Source organism: Dasypus novemcinctus, chromosome 10, assembly GCF_030445035.2.
Source record: "Dasypus novemcinctus isolate mDasNov1 chromosome 10, mDasNov1.1.hap2, whole genome shotgun sequence".
Lineage (NCBI taxonomy): Eukaryota > Metazoa > Chordata > Mammalia > Cingulata > Dasypodidae > Dasypus > Dasypus novemcinctus.
Window position 1 is genome coordinate 106,455,869 of NC_080682.1, and position 15,917 is coordinate 106,471,785.

The 15,917-nt window shown below is 41.8% G+C and overlaps 1 protein-coding gene across 2 annotated transcripts in view; it reads right to left on the reverse strand.

Annotated features, from left to right (window-relative positions):
- P4HA3 (prolyl 4-hydroxylase subunit alpha 3) overlaps positions 1 to 5,150 on the reverse strand; it is a 53,937-nt gene extending 48,787 nt beyond the window's left edge. Inside the window, exon 1 of one of the 2 annotated variants that reach the window (XM_004482650.4) lies at positions 4,926 to 5,150. In XM_004482650.4, coding sequence (XP_004482707.1) covers positions 4,926 to 5,128 — 203 coding nt within the window. In that variant the 5' untranslated portion in view covers positions 5,129 to 5,150. The remainder of the gene's footprint in view (positions 1 to 4,925) is intronic. The other variant, XM_058305941.2, reaches the window with a different exon arrangement.
- Between the last annotated feature and the right edge of the window lie 10,767 nt (positions 5,151 to 15,917).

Here is a 15,917-nt window from a genome sequence, read left to right on the forward strand (position 1 = left end):
AAGCAAAAAGGATATGGACTTTTATGATACCATTCAAGCGTGCAAGAAGGCATGAGAATCCAAGCAACCCTAGGAAAGAGTGGGGGCCTTCCATGAGTGGGAAGAGAATGACAGGGAAAACTAGTGGGAATGGGCGGTAAAGGGGCCTCAACCCTTTGAAGCAGAGCCTGATTTGTGGATTTCTCAAGGATGGGGCCCTCACTGTGAAATGGGGCCTGAAATAGAAGAAGACTGGCAGGGAGTTCAAGTATCAACTAAGGAACAAGAATCTGGGCCCCAAGGAGTAACTGGTAAGTTCCAGGTTATCTCTCATTCCAAAGACAGGACAGTCTGAGAGCTGCAGCTCTAGGGTTTTGAAACTAAACCGGCCTCCAGGGTGTGGATTTATTGTGGGGTTTTTTGTTTTGGGTTTTTTTTTTTTTTTTCTTTCTTAATACCTATTATTTCCTGCTTTGGCTCCATATGGAACTACTTAGTGAAAGATTCCACTGCTAGATGAAAAAAGTTATGAGCAGAGACTTAGGCTTGAGTCCAGGCTGAAGAGTAAGTGTGAGTGAGGCTGACTGGGCAGTGATTTTATAAGGCAGTTGGATAGGGAGGAGCTGGGAAGAGACCTGAGGTTTATCCCGGCCTAGCCTCCAACTACCTCTAAGTCTCCTCCCCTGTAAAATGAAAGAATTGGTCTAGTCTAGAAGATCTCCATGGATCTTTTCAGCCTGACTATTTTATTATTTCTTCCCATCACCTTTCCCATCACAACTGAATAAATAAATTTCACATTTGATGCTTGAGGACAAATGTTTAACAGGAATCAGAAGGAAGTGGGGCACGAAGGGAGAAAGGCAAAGCAGGGAGATGAAGATTTGCCTTAAGTCATCCATCAGGTCAAAAGCACACTTGTCTGTTTCGTATTCTTTTTATATCCCACCAATTTGCACTATGGGCTCTATGCATTTAGGTCAGGAGTTTGACCTCTACTGCTGCGCATCAAGTCAATCCAGTGTTCAGATATGCCATTTTTCCATCACACAAGGAGGAAAAAATCCTATCAACTGACATATGAGGCTGGTTTGGAATTTAAATGTTGGATCTATGCCCAGCCTCTAAGCAAATAGTTGGTTTCCAGAGATGGAGTTACAAGATGCAGAATTCAAACCTCAGAGCTTTCTAAATGGCATTTGCTTTAACAAATGCTGCTGAGAGTGGAAAATCAGATCCCTTTCCTTCAGGAATCTACACATAAAATTTGCAAATCAATCCCTGCATTAAACATAGCCTGGGAAGGTTATCCAATAGCATTACATGGGATTTTTCAATTCCATACGTTTCTCCTTTGGGATTCAAAAATGGCTTTACCTCAGTTCTTCTGAAATATTCTGAATGCTTAATTCCTAGCAGAGAAATAATTACTGCTGATCCTACTATTTTACTCTTGGTGGTCTTTCAAACTGCAGCAACAAAAAATTAGAGGTTAACTTTAACTTTAGTTTCTATAACTAGTATAATTTTTATTAATTAATTTGGAGAAAGGAGTAGTTTCAACTTCAAGAAATATTTCATTTCTAAGTCTAGAAATTCAAGAAGCATATCAATAGAGGCCATTAGAAATAACATCTCAAGTTACATAAGATCATCAGATTGGAAGTATATTAAAAATGAACAAGAACTGCCAAAATTCGTGTTCAAAAAGGGAAAATTTCACAGAGCACTGACTGAGAACAAAATGATAGAATCCCCAAAATACCAGTCTAAACTTTACAAAATTGAAAGTGGTAGGACTCGCTCATTCACACTCTTGATCAAAAGTCATCTAAAAGAGAATCGGGAAGTCTTCCTGTTCTCTTTTATTATCTGGATTCTCACAATCCTAGACAATACTAAACATCAAAGGTAGGGACTAGTTTCACCAACCAGGTTTCAAATAAACAACAATCATAAAGAGCTAACATCTGTTGAGCAATTATTCTTTTACTTTCCAAGCATAAAGATAAATAACTTACATGGTTTATTTCATGTAATCCCCCCAACAACCCCATGGAACTAGGTACTATTTCTTCATCATTTTACAGACTAGAAAACCAAAGCGTAAAGAGGTAAAGAAACTTACTAAATCAGAGCCGAGAATTCAGAGGTCTGTTTAATTGTGGAATCCAAACTCTGAGCCACTACACTGTGGCCTCTCATAAAACCTCAGGTATATTAATGGGGCTTATTCTGTCATCCTGTACAGCACATAAAGCAAGCAGCAGGAACATTATAGCATAAGGGAAAGAGAGCTGGATTAACAATCAAAAGAACTGTCTTCTATTCTGTTTGGGATGAAATGTTCTGGAAATAGTGGTGACGGCTGCACAACACTGTGAATGTATTGAAGGCACTGAACTGTATACTTAAAAATGGTTAAAATGGTAAATTTTATGTTATGTATATTTTATCTCAATTTTAAAAAAACCTGTGTTCTACTTCTAGATTTGCTACCTAGTAGATTTATAATCTTGGAGAAGAAAATTTATCTCTCTAAAGTTTCGTTTTCTCATATCTAAATTATATATTAATACAAAGAGAGTAACACATGTTAATCATGTTAAAAGAGAGTAATACAAACCTATTTTAAAGGATTGTGTGTGTGAAAGAGAATCAAATCAGATAAGGGTTATGCAAGTCGATGACAAGGCTAGCATGCAGAGGTGGCCCCCTGACCAGCTGCTTTGGCCAATATTACAGGAGTTCTCTTTTGAGCCTTTTCCCTGAAAGGCCCAGTCTACGATCCTGACACACATCTCCATCTGAGCCATCCAAGAAAAGGGAGGAGGGCTCTAAAAACAAGCACATGGGAAGCTGGGAGCATGTTGAGTTCTGGGGGGAAATTCTTCCATTTCCATCAATAAACTTGGACTCCAGTATCCTAGACTAAAAACGAGATTAAAGGGGAGAAGTGTAGCTCAAGTGGTTGAGCACCTGCTTCCCACATGTGAAGTCCTGGGTTCAATCTCTGTTACCTCCTATAAACAAAACAAATGGAAAAAACCAACTCTTATTGGGGAGCGGATATAGCTCAGTGGCTGAGCACCTGCTTCCCATGTATGAGGTCCTGGGTTCAATCCCTGGTACCACCTAAAAAAAAAAGTTAAAACATTTTTCTCTGTAAACATGGACCCACAGAATGTTAGGAAACTCTACTATTCCAAGGAGGCAACAAGAATTACCTAAATTATCATCCTTATATTGTTAAAAAAATTAATACACACTCACATATATTTTATATACATATATAAACCTAGTCATACTATTCAAAACTAACAATAAATTTAAGCATGCAAATAACTGCTTATTACCAAACTCCATACATAAGCTTTTCATTCAGTCATCACTGAGTAACATATAAGATCTCTCACACAAACCTCCACAAACTTAGATTCTTCTGCGTGGACTCTCTTACTCAATCACAGTGTCACATATACCTTCTTTCCATGATGCCCCAGAATTGGTATTACAATCACATAGATTCATGGTCCCTTGCAGTTTTACAAGCAGTTTATTGTAAAACATCCCTCTGTTGTCTCAGCTCCTGTTGTTTCCAGCAGGATAGTCATGATATAAATAAAATATTCATATATTTTAAAAGAGACATGGTCAAAACCACTGTTCTCACAATGCTATGGGTGTTCACTATGTGACAAGCAGAGAAAGCACAACAATACTCAGGCACACAGTATCATATGCAATCATTCATATTTCATAGTTTGACACAGAGTCAATACATGATTAGTGTCCCAGTGTCTCAAGACTTACAATATTTTATCCCACAGTGCATGGCACTAGAGTTTGTTAATTATACAGCAAAACAATATTGGCTGAGCATCTGCCTGCATGTGCTACACTCATTATCTACCAGCGTGATGTATGGTCAAATACTTTCATACACATATGACATCTTATTTATTATTTAACCAGTATTTAGGGAGCTCTTACCAGGTGTAAAAAGAAGGGAAAGTTGAAAGCAAAGGAGGAGACAGACCTCACTAATGAACAGTTATGACACTACAGACTCCAAGCTCCTTGAGGGCAGGGTTGGGTCTTGTTCACCATTTTATCTCCAAGGCCCAGAACGTGCTTGGCTCATAGGAGACACTCAAACATATGTGTTGAATGAATTAGGAACATGAGCTATTTGTTCATATAGTGACCTGGGCCATTACTCGGCATCACTCACAGGCATAGCATGGTGTCCACAGCGGCGTGCCCATCCAGCCCCGGTGCCGTGTACATTTCCACAGGGTCCCAGAACCTCACCTGACTCCTCACAGAGACACAGGCTTGCTGGGTCACCCGGTGTGTCATAAGGTCCACTCACTGTGCCAAAGGTCAATGCACGCGGGGTTAGGGCATCACTGTATCTTCACCATCGCACTGCTGCAGTGTCTCTGCATCCTTCCATTATGTCTCTGTGTCAGTGTGACGGAGTCTGGGGTCCCACAGGGCTTGGCACGGCACGCTGTGAAGTCATGCATGGCCTCAGAGTTACTCTATCACACCCTCCCACAGTGTATCAACTCTACTGTGTGATGCCACATCTGGGATGTCACAGTGTGTGTGTGTGTGACAGAGGCAGGGGTCCCACACAGTGTGCCTCTGGAGTCACTCTCCGTTTCCGTTTTCCCACCAGTCCATGCCACAATGTCTTGGGGTCCCACAGAGGACGGCAAAGGCTCTGGGGTCTCACCCAGGTCAAAGTCGCTCCCCACCTCATACCACAGTGTCTCAGGCTCAGAGCATAACACCGGGTTCGAGGTCCCACTCAGGGTGACAGTGAGTCTGGGGTCATGCTCGGCCTCAGAGTCACCCTCGGCGGCGTACGGGGGTGTCAGACCCGCGCTCCGATTCAAGCTCCCACTCTCGGGCCCGTGCGTGGCCCACGCGCTCACCGGGTCAGGTCGCGCAGCCGCGCCTCCTCTCCGCGGAGATAGCGCCGCAGCAGCCCCAGCAGCTGGCGCTCGGGCGCCAGGGCGCGCGCCACGCTCGTCAGCGCCGAGAACGTGTCCCCCCGCTCGGCGGCCGCCGCGGGGCTCCGGGACCCAAGCGCCAGCAGCGACGCCAGCAGCAGCGGCAGCGGCGCCGCGGGCTCCATGGCCGGCGCTCGCGCGTCCCGTCGACTCGGGGCCAGCCCGCCGCGCCCCGCGCCCGCCGCGCCCCGCCCTCGGCCTCGCCGGCCGCCCCGCCTCGCTCCCCACCCCACCCGACCTCATCGCGTTGCTTCTTGGCTCTGACGCCTCTCGGGCTGCCATCTCCACCCTCCTGCCCCTTCGCGGCTCAGACTGCGCGGGGGCTGCCTGCAATCTCAGTGTCAGCCCTCCACTACTGTCCAGCCCTGGGAAGTTGTTTCCCCTTGTCCCCATTTCACACATGGTGAAACTGAGGCAGGGGGTGGGATGGGCGACGAACTCATTGGCCTCGGGCTGTACAAAGCCATCCCAGCAATATTCACCCACTGGACTAGAGTTGGAAACAGAATCGCCATTGGATTCTGTCGGGGCCAGGAGAGTACTAGAGGCGTGCGTAAAGAACTATCTTAAAAAAAAAAAAAGAGCTGTGAGAGAGCAGAGGAGAGGAAAACACTTCACAGAGGAGATGGCCATGACTGATCCAGAAGGATGTTGGAGGGGAGATGAGGAGAGTGAAGGACATTAAGGTCAGTCATGAAAAACCGAGGGCCCATAAACCCTAAAACTCTGGGGTCCTAGTTCACTATACCACGTGCTTAAGCAAGCAAACTAATAATAATAATAATTACTATTATTATTATTTCCTACCACGCTATTTATACTTTTCCAGAAAATGTTCGTTCATTCATGGAACAAATATTTGCTGGCATCTAAGCTACTGTGCAGAGGACCTAGATAAATAGCAAATCCAGTCCTGGTCTTACGTGAGCTCACGAGAGGAGACAGATATGTAAACACATAACCACCCTAATGTGTGATCAGGGTAACTGAGGGCAGTGGGTGTGCAACGGCAACCCTGAGGATGGAGCCCATCCTCCCGCATAGATGGTGGAGGAGGCTCTACAGAGAAGGTGATGTGTGGTCCTAAAGGATGGAAAAGAATTGTCTGCAAAGGTAACAGGAAAGGGAGGGATGCGCTTTCCTGTGTGACCATGACTTGGAGGTGGAAAGTAGTTTGAGTTCTGGAAATGAAGAAAAGTTCCTTGTGGTTGGGCCTGGAGATTATGAAGGGGCTTTGTCCATCATACTGAAGATTTGGACCTTATCCTGTCCTCTATGAAAATCCAATGGAAATTTTAAGGAGGTGGGCAGATTGAATTGTGTACCCCACAAAAGATGTTATCTGAGTCTTATGTCTCATTCCTGAGGTTTTGAACTGTGAACTCATTTATAAATAGGGCCCTTTTAAGATGTATTATCATTTACGGTGTGGACTCATCTGTGAATAACATCTTCCAAGTTCCTATTTAGGGATGGCCAAACTGAATGAGGGTGGGCCTTAATCCATTGGACTGGAAGCCTTATTGAGAGGAAATTCAAAAGCTGGAAGTCAGCAGAAGCTGGGAGAGCAGTCACCAGAAGAGGGAGATGGCCATGTGATGCAAACCAAGGAACCCAAGATTTGCCACAAGCCAGCACCAGCACACTAGAGGCTTTGGGACCTTGCTGATGCCTTGATTTTGGACTTCTAGACTTCTAAATCCTGAGCCCATAAATACTTGTTGAAGCCAACTCATTGTATGTATTTGTCATAGCAACCAGACAAGCTAAGACAGGAGACAGTAGTAATAACAGCAGCAACAGTAAAAACAGTAGCTAATACTTACTGAGTGTTTCCTGTGTGAAGGGCATTGTCTCAAGCATTTTACATGCTTTAGCTCATTTAATTTTCATGCCAACCCTATGGGATAGGTAGTATTATTAGTCCCATTTTACAAACGAGAAGTTAAGGCACAGCGAGAATAAATGACCTAACAAATGTTAATCAATTCTGGACTACATTCAAAGGTGTATTGGTGAACTAGCTCTCTGGTCTGGGGGTAGGAGGCTGGGAGTACAGATTAATGACATTTGCTGGTTTTTGTGGTGTAAAATCCTCTCACAGTGGCCAATTTTAAGGAACCTAGATACATCACTGAATGCAGTTGGTGAGAGTTACAGATTGGCTCTCATGAGCTGGTGTGAGCCAGCTCTAGCACATGATTGCTAGTGGTAGATGTGGAGATGAGCCACCCAGATCCCTCTTCAAGAAGGGACTTGCTGAACAGGGAATGCAGTCAGAAAAGTCTCTAGCTGTCAGCTCCTTCAAGGTCTGTCCTGCAGCAGAGAGCAGGCTCACCCAAGATCATGTCCTTCCTTGGACAGCTGTACCCAGTGGCTGAGCCCAGCCATTTAGGCCCAGTGTGAGGCTCCTGCCATCCTAACGAAGGCTTCATCAGGCCACTCTACCCTCTTCTGCTGCCTTTTCCTGCATCGTATCATTCTTTCACAGATGTTGAGCCCCACTAAATTACCTTGCACTCCAAACTCTAGCTCAGAATCTGTGTCTAGAGAACCCAGTTCATAACATCATACCGTCAACTAAAACAGCTTAGGTGGTAGAGCAGAGACCTGAACCAGGGAGGACTGATCTAGAGTCCATGCTCTTAATCACTACCAGAGGCAGATTTACCTTTAAAGCTTGAGCTTCAAGGCCCTTAACTTGCACAAGTCATTTTCAAGGCCCTTGGGGTGGGGTGAGAGTGCGAGAAGCCTTTTAATGTGTTCACAGTTATATTTATTTGTAAAACTTGCAAAATCAAGCTATTTAATCACAATAGGTTAGATTATAGATCGTCAATTCTTTCTCTCCATCAACTTTCCTTTTATAACACTTATGGTTGTAGTATTGAAATGCCCTTGGGCCTGTGTTTGCAACTAAGTAGGCTTCTCAGCCTGCTTCCTGCCCATAGAAGGTTAAAGGTGTGGTTAGCAAAATAATGGTGCCCCCAAAGATGTCGAAAAAAAAGCTTCTAAGTATAGTAAGGGTACGGTACCACAGCACTCTGACTCTTTGCCCAAGTTAGAGAAGGACCTATCTTGGAAAGAAAGGGTATAGCTTTTGTCTAATGGAGTTAGAATCAATATGACCAATGGACACCTAGAAATTTCACTGAAGTGGAAGGACCCTGAATTTTTTATGAATTTACCTCCCACCTTTTGACACGCAAATGCCTTACCAATAAGCCTAGAATAGTTGCTACTTTTTGCTCACTAGGTCCAAACAACATGATATCATCAATATAATGGACCAGTGTGATGTCTTGTGGGAGGGAGAGACCATCAAGTTTCCTGCAGATTAGATTATGACATAGGACTGGAGAGTTGATATACCCCTGAGGCAGGATGATGAAGGTGTTATGCCGACCTTGCCAGCTGAAAGAAAACTGTTTCTTGTATTCTTTACTAACAGCAATTGACAAAAAAAAGCATTTGCTAGATCAGTAGCTACATACCAAGATATCAGGGGATGTGCTGATTTGCTCAAGCAATGATACCACATCTGGAACAGCAGCAATTGGTGTCACCACCTGGTTAAATTTACAATAATCCCCTGTCATCCTCCAATATCCATCTGTTTTCTTCACAGGCCAAATAGGAGAGCTGAATGGGGATTTGGTGAGAATCACAACCCTAGTACCCTTCAAGTCCTTGATGATGGCATTAATCTCTGCATTCCCTCCAGGAATGTGATATTGCTTTTGATTTACTGTTTTGCTAAGCAGAGGCAGTTCTAGTGCCTTCCACTTGACCTTTCCTAACATAATAGCCCTCACTCCACAAGTCAGGGAGCCAATGTGGGGCTTTTGCCAATTGCTGAATGAATGGATCTATTCCAGTAATGCACTCTGGAACTGAAGAAATAATCACAGAATGGGTCTGGGAACCTACTGGACCCACTTTGAGACAGACCTTAGCTAAAACTCCATTGATCACCTGTCCTCCATAAGCCCCTACACTAACTGGTGGACTACAGTGACACTTTCCATCTCCTGGAATTAATGTCATTTCCATGCTGGTCTCTAATAATCCCCAAAATGTCTTATCATTCTTTTTCCCTGATGCATGGTTACCTTGGTAAAGGCTGTCTCTTTGGGAAAGACTGGGAGGCAGATTAACAACATAAATTTTTGGCAGTGTAGCAGGGTCCTTACCTCCAAGGGGACCCAGCCTTCTCTTCATTCAAAGTGCTCTAGGTCTGGAAATTGTCTCAAGTATGGGAATTGATTAAGGGAACATGACTCTCTGTTTTGTAATTCAAGTTAGACAATAGTTCACTTGACCCAGAACACTTCTGTTCATACAGATCAAGTAAGAATTTAGTAGACTGCTCATTTCTTTTACTTCTAGGTACCCCAAGATCTACTAGACAATACCATAGGTCTGTGCAAGTCAGACTATTTTGGTTACTGCTTTGAGCCTGCTGTCCATTTTGGTAGCCATGCCTACCTTCTATTTATGAAGTGCTGCTACTTGGCTTCTGTCAGCCCAGAATCTGATCATCCCCATTGTGTTTAACTCTCCAAGTTCAGTGACAGAAGTTCCCACAGTAATATATGACCTACAGAGAAGAGGAACCACAGAGCTCTTCAGGATGATGGAGTTAGTCTCACAAATTTATTCCTCGCAGTCCTGGTAAAAGGCGTGTCCTCTAACATTTCTCTAAGCCTTTGAATCCCTTGTCTACATTATACCAGGGCACTTTTGGCATTTCAACCTCAGGCATTGCAGGCCACCTTTTGGTCCATGCTTCAGCCAACTACCCAAACAAACTCTTAGAGCCCCTCTTAACCCTTTGTGCTTCAACACTGAATCCATAATCTCTGCTAAATGGGCCCATATCAATAAATTCAGCCTGACCCAACTTTATGTTCCTTTCACCATTATCTCATACCCTTAGTATCCATTCCCATACATACCTTGGTTTCTGTTCACATAAATTGGAAAAATCATGCAGTTCTTTTGAAGTGGAGCACATGTCCTCATGGGTCAGACCTCAACTTTTGGGGTCTGTTGGGACCTCAGTCTAGTTATAGTTCTGGAAGAAAAGAGGGGTGGTGGTGTGGGACAGGAGAAGAAGTAAAGTGTTTTGTAAGCCAGTTACCTCAGGGCATTCCACTGTAGTACCATCTGGTGAAATCTCTTCAGAGAGAGGTGTGAAGGCTATTTCCTCAGAGAAGGTGGTTACAGGTTTGTCAAGCACAGCAGCATTAATTTGTTCAGGTAGAGGCTGAATGTCAGATACCTCAGGGCAGATTGGAGACTGGGTGACTGATTCCTCCAGGCAGACTATGACAAGTTCATCTGGCAAAGACTTTGCAGAATCCAGGGTTTCAGTATCCCCAACATTATTATTACCAACCCATATGTCCCCATTACAATTTTCAGGATCCCATTCCTTTCTAATTAATGTTTTCACTTTAACACAGACCTCCTGCAAGGTTGGGATTTCAATTTACATTGTAATTCAGCCACTTGCACAATTAAACTCTGGATCTGGTTTTCAGAAAACTCAAGTCTGCAGCCACACAAAATAAGATTTTTTCAAGGTACACATAGAAACTTCCATGTCCTTCATGTGGTGATTAAGTTGAGAATTTGAAACCTTAAGCTCATTCTTTTCTTGTGCCACTGTATCCAGCATGTTTAGGAACAACTGGGAAACATTTTTATGCTGTTTAACTCCACAAAACTTTGTTAAGTTATCAAAAACACTCTTACCCAGAGCTTTGCCTCTCATAAGCATTTGAGTAGTGATATTTGGGGGAGATATTTTGAGTATCTCTATTGCCAACTCATGCCATGGACTATCAGTGCCACCTTGATTGTTGGAAATAGAGTCACCAGTACCTTTCAACCTAATCAGGTTAGCGAACCAATTCCCAAAACCTCAGAACCAACTCAGAAATCTCATCTTTAAGATTCTATTTCTCAAGAGCCACTCCTGGTACCAAAATCTGTATTATTCAGGGTTCTCTAGGGAAACAGAACTAAAAAGATACGTGTGTATATATAAATGAATAAATATATATATAGTATAAATATGAGATTTTTACATGAATTGGGTCATGAGACTGTGGGGATGAGCAAATCCAAATTCTGTAGGGTAGGCAGCAAGCTGGGAACTCCGATGAAGGTTTTCAATGAGTTCCCCAGAAGAAGCTGACTGGCTGAAGTAGAGGTGGAAATTCTCCCTTCCGGCTGCTGAAATCACCAATTCTCCTTTTAAGGACTTCAACTAATTAGATGAGACTTATCATTAATTGTAAAAATCATCAGCCTTAGAGGCAATCAATGTACTGATGATTTAAATACATGAAATATCCTCTCATTAACAATCAAGCAAATGCTTGCTTGACCAAACTAGACACCATAACCCGGCAAAGTTGACACATGAACTTAACCATCATACAGTGCTTTTCTTTCAGTACTTTAGAAATGTTGTTTTATTTCTTTCTGGGCTTCATGGTTTCTGATAAGAAATCTGTAGTCACTCAAATCATTGTTCCCCTAGGAGTAATATGTTCATTTTCTCGGATTAGTTTCAAGATATTTTTCTGTTAGTTGTTTTAAAGAGTTTGATTATGTGAATGGACATAAATTTCTTTGAGTTTATTCTGTTTGGGGTTCACTGATCTTCTGTAATCTGTAGGTTTATGTCTTTTGTTAAATTTGGGAACTGTTTATCCATTATTTCTTCATATATATATTATATTTGCTCTGCACTCTTTTCTTCCTCTTCTGGGATTCTGATAGCATGGATGTTATACTCTTTGGTATTGCCCCACAGGTCCCTGAGACTCTGTTCATTTTTTTTTTTTTTTAATTTTAGAATTTAGTGCATACCTTGCCATGTACTATTTAAAAAAAAAAAATTATTTATTTATTTATCTCCCCTTCCCCCACCCCAGTTGTCTGTTCTCTGTGTCTATTTGCTGCGTGTTCTTCTTTGTCTGCTTCTGTTGTTGTCAGCAGCATGGGAATCTGTGTTTCTTTTTGTTGCGTCATCTTGTTGTGTCAGCTCTCCGTGTGTGCAGCGCCATTCCTGGGCAGGCTGCACTTTCTTTCGCACTGGGCAGCTCTTCTTACAGGACGCACTCCTTGCACGTGGGGCTCCCCTACGCGGGGGATACCCCTGCGTGGCACAGCACTCCTTGTGCACATCAGCACTGCGCATGGGCCAGTTCCACACGGGTCAAGGAGGCCCCGGGTTTGAACCGTGGACCTCTCATGTGGTAGACGGATGCCCTAACCACTGGGCCAAGTCCGCTTCCCCCCTGTACTATTTTTTAATATAATTTTTAATTGAAGTATATAATTCATACATAACAATATAAACATACATTAACAATAAGTGTATAGTAAAAGTTGTGAACTTACAAAATAAACATGTATAACATCATACAGGTGTCCCATACATCATCACTCCACCAACACCTCTCTTGTTGTAAAACATTTGTGATAAATTGTGCAAGAACATCATCAAAATATCACTAATAACTATAGTCCACATCGTACATTTGGTGTATTTTCCCCCAACCCACCCTATTATTTTTTAAAAATATATTTTTGTTACAGAGGTTTTGAATTTATACAACAATCATGCACATGTGTAGGATTCCCATATAACACTTCTTCACCAACACACTACACTGTGGTGGAATATTTGTTATAGATTATAAAATAATATCATCAGACTATTGCCACAAATAATGGTCTATAGCATACATTTGGCATACTTTTTCCAATCACTCCCGCACCATTATCAACACAATACATCTTTGGCATTGATGCAAGAATATTACAGAATTGCTGTTAATCACAGTCCATAAGTCACACCAATTGTATTTTCCCCATGCTTCTCCACATTCCTACCACCCTGCTATAGTGATATACATCTGCTCTAACTCACAGAAGGACACTCTTGCGTCTGTACCATCAACCACAATTTTCATCCACCTCTGGGATCACTGCATTATTCAGTCCCTAGATTATCCTCTAGCTTTCTTTCAATAGACATTTACATCCCTAGACTACTCTTTTCAGCCACAATCCCATTTATAAATTAGTTGCTACTCACTATAATTAGTGCTACCAGAAACTCTATCCATTTCCACACTTTTACAGTCAGGTTAACTAAAACTCTACATACATTAAGCATCAGTAGTTCTTCTCAACTCTCCTTTAATCTCCTAATAACCTGTACTCTAGGGTTTAACTCCACGCATTTGTTCTTCATATTTAATTCATATTAATAAGAACATGCAATATTTGTCCTTTTGTGTCTGGCTTACTTCACTTAGCATTATGTCTTCAAGATTCATCCATGTTATCACATGTGTCCCAATTTAATTTATTCTTACTGTGGCATAGTATTCCATCATATGTACATACTGCATTTTGTTTATCCATTTATTGGTTGATGGGCACTTGGGTTGTTTCCATCTCTTGACAATTGTGAATAATGCCACTATGAACATCAGTATGCAGATGTCTGTTCATGTCACAGTTTTTAGTTCTTCTGGATATATTCCTAATAGAGGAATTGCTGGATCATATGGCAGTTCTATATTTTGCTTCCCAAGGAACCATTAAACTGTCTTCCACAGAGGCTGCACCATTTTACAATCTCACCAACAGTGAAGGAGTGTTCCTATTTCTCCACATGCACTGACTGTTTTCTGTTTTTTGAATAATGGCCAGTCTACACAATGTGAGATGATATGTCATTGTGGTTTTGATTTGCATTTCCCTAATAGCTAGTGATATGGAATGTTTTTTAATGTGCTTTTTGGTCTTTGTATTTCCTCTTTGGAGAAATGTCTATTTAAATCTTTTGCCCATTTTTTAACTGGATTACTTGCTTTTTATTGTTGAGTTGTATTATTTCTTTATATAGAATGGAAATCAAACCCTTATTGGATATGTGGTTTCCAAATATTTTCTCCCATTGAGTGGGCTGCCTTTTCACGTTCTTGACAAAATTCTTTGAATCACAGAAGTGTTTAAGTTTGAGGAATTCCCATTTATCCATGTTTTCTTTCATGTTTCATGCTTTCGGTGTAAGGTTTAGAGAATCTACCACCTATCACCAGGTCTTGAAAAAGTTTTCCTATATTTTCTTCTAGGAGTTTCAAGGTTCTTGCTTTTATATTTAGCTCTTTGATCAATTTTGAGTTAATTTTTGGATAAGGTATGAGATAGGGGTCATCTTTCTTTCTTTTGGCTATAGATATCCAGTTCTCCCAGCACCATTTGTTGAAGAGATTGTTCTGCCTGAGCTGGTTGGGTTTGACAGGCTTGTCAAAAATCACTTGGCCATCAATGTGAGGATCTGTTTCTGAACCATCAATTCAGTTCTGTTGGTCTACATCTTTATGCCAGAACTATGCTGTTTTTACCACTGTAGCTAGGTAATATGATTTAAAGCTTGGAAATGAGAGTCCTCCAATTTTGCTTTTGCTTTTTAAGATGTTTCAGTCTACTTGGGATCCCTTACCCTTCCAAATAAACTTGATAATTGTATCTTCCATTTGTTTAATGCCTGGGTGGCATGCAGCACTATGCATGGGCCAGCTCACCACATGGGCAGGAGGCCCTGGGTAATGAACCCTGGACCCTTCATATGGTAAGCTTTTATTTCTATGGGATCAGTAGAATGTCCTCATTTTCATTTTTTATTTCATTTATTTGCATTTTCTCTCTCTTTTTCTTTGTCAGTCTAGCCAGTCTAGCTAAGGGTTTGTCACTTTTGTTAATCTTTTTGAAGGACCAACTTTTGGTTTTGTTAATTCTATTGTTTTCAATTTCATATATTTCTACTCAGATCTTTGTTATTTCATTCCTTCTACTTGCTTTGGGATTAGTTTGCTGCTCTTTTTCTCATTCCTCGATTTGTGTGCTTAGGTCATTGATTTTAGCTCTTTCTTCTGTTTGAATGTAAGCATTGAGGGCTATAAATTTCCCTCTCAGCACTGCCTTTTCTGCATCCCATAGTTCTGATATGTTGTGTTCTCATTGTCATTCATCTTGAGATAGTTATTGATTTCTCTTGCAATTTCTTCCTTTACCCACTGATTATTTAAGATTATTTATGTGTTGCTTATTCTCCATATTTCTGTGAATTTTCCCTTTTTCTGCCTCTTATTGAGTCCCAACTTTATTCCATTATGATTAGAGAAAGTGCTTTGTATAATTTCAATCTTTTAAAATTTACTGAGATCTGCTTTGTTACCTAACATACAGTCTATTCTGGAGAAAGATCCATGAGCACTTGAAAGGAATGCATATCCTGCTGTTTCGGATGTGTGGCAGTTTGCAATTATTTATGAATTCCAGAAAGAGAGATTATGTTTGTAAACTGGTCTGTTCCTCTGGTTGTGCTATCCTTTGATTGCATTAGAGCCAGCTGAGATGCCTTTGATTAAATTATATTGAGTAGGGCTTTGATTTGACCACATTATTAAGGTGACTCAATTTGAATTCCTGCTCCCTTTGTGGGCCATATGTATACATACACTCACTCGAGGAGAACACACAGAAGTAGAAACATAGAGAAAATATGCAGAGGAAGAGAGACAGCTCCATAGAAATGGCAGAGGTCCCAGGAAGAGAGATGAACCATTCGCCCATAGTTTGCAGCTGAAGAGACCAGAGCCCTGAGCAGCTGAGCAGGCCCAGAAAAAAATGAGCTGTGTGAGGGGAGACGAACCCTATGCCAGACTGCAGCAAAGATCAGAAGAAGCTGGGCCCATGGAGCCTTAAGAGGAAAGCTCAGTCTTCACAGATGTCACCCATCATCTTACTTCAACATGTGGCAACAGACTTTGGTGGAACTAACCTTGAGTTGAATTCTTTAGGGCCTTGTAACTATAA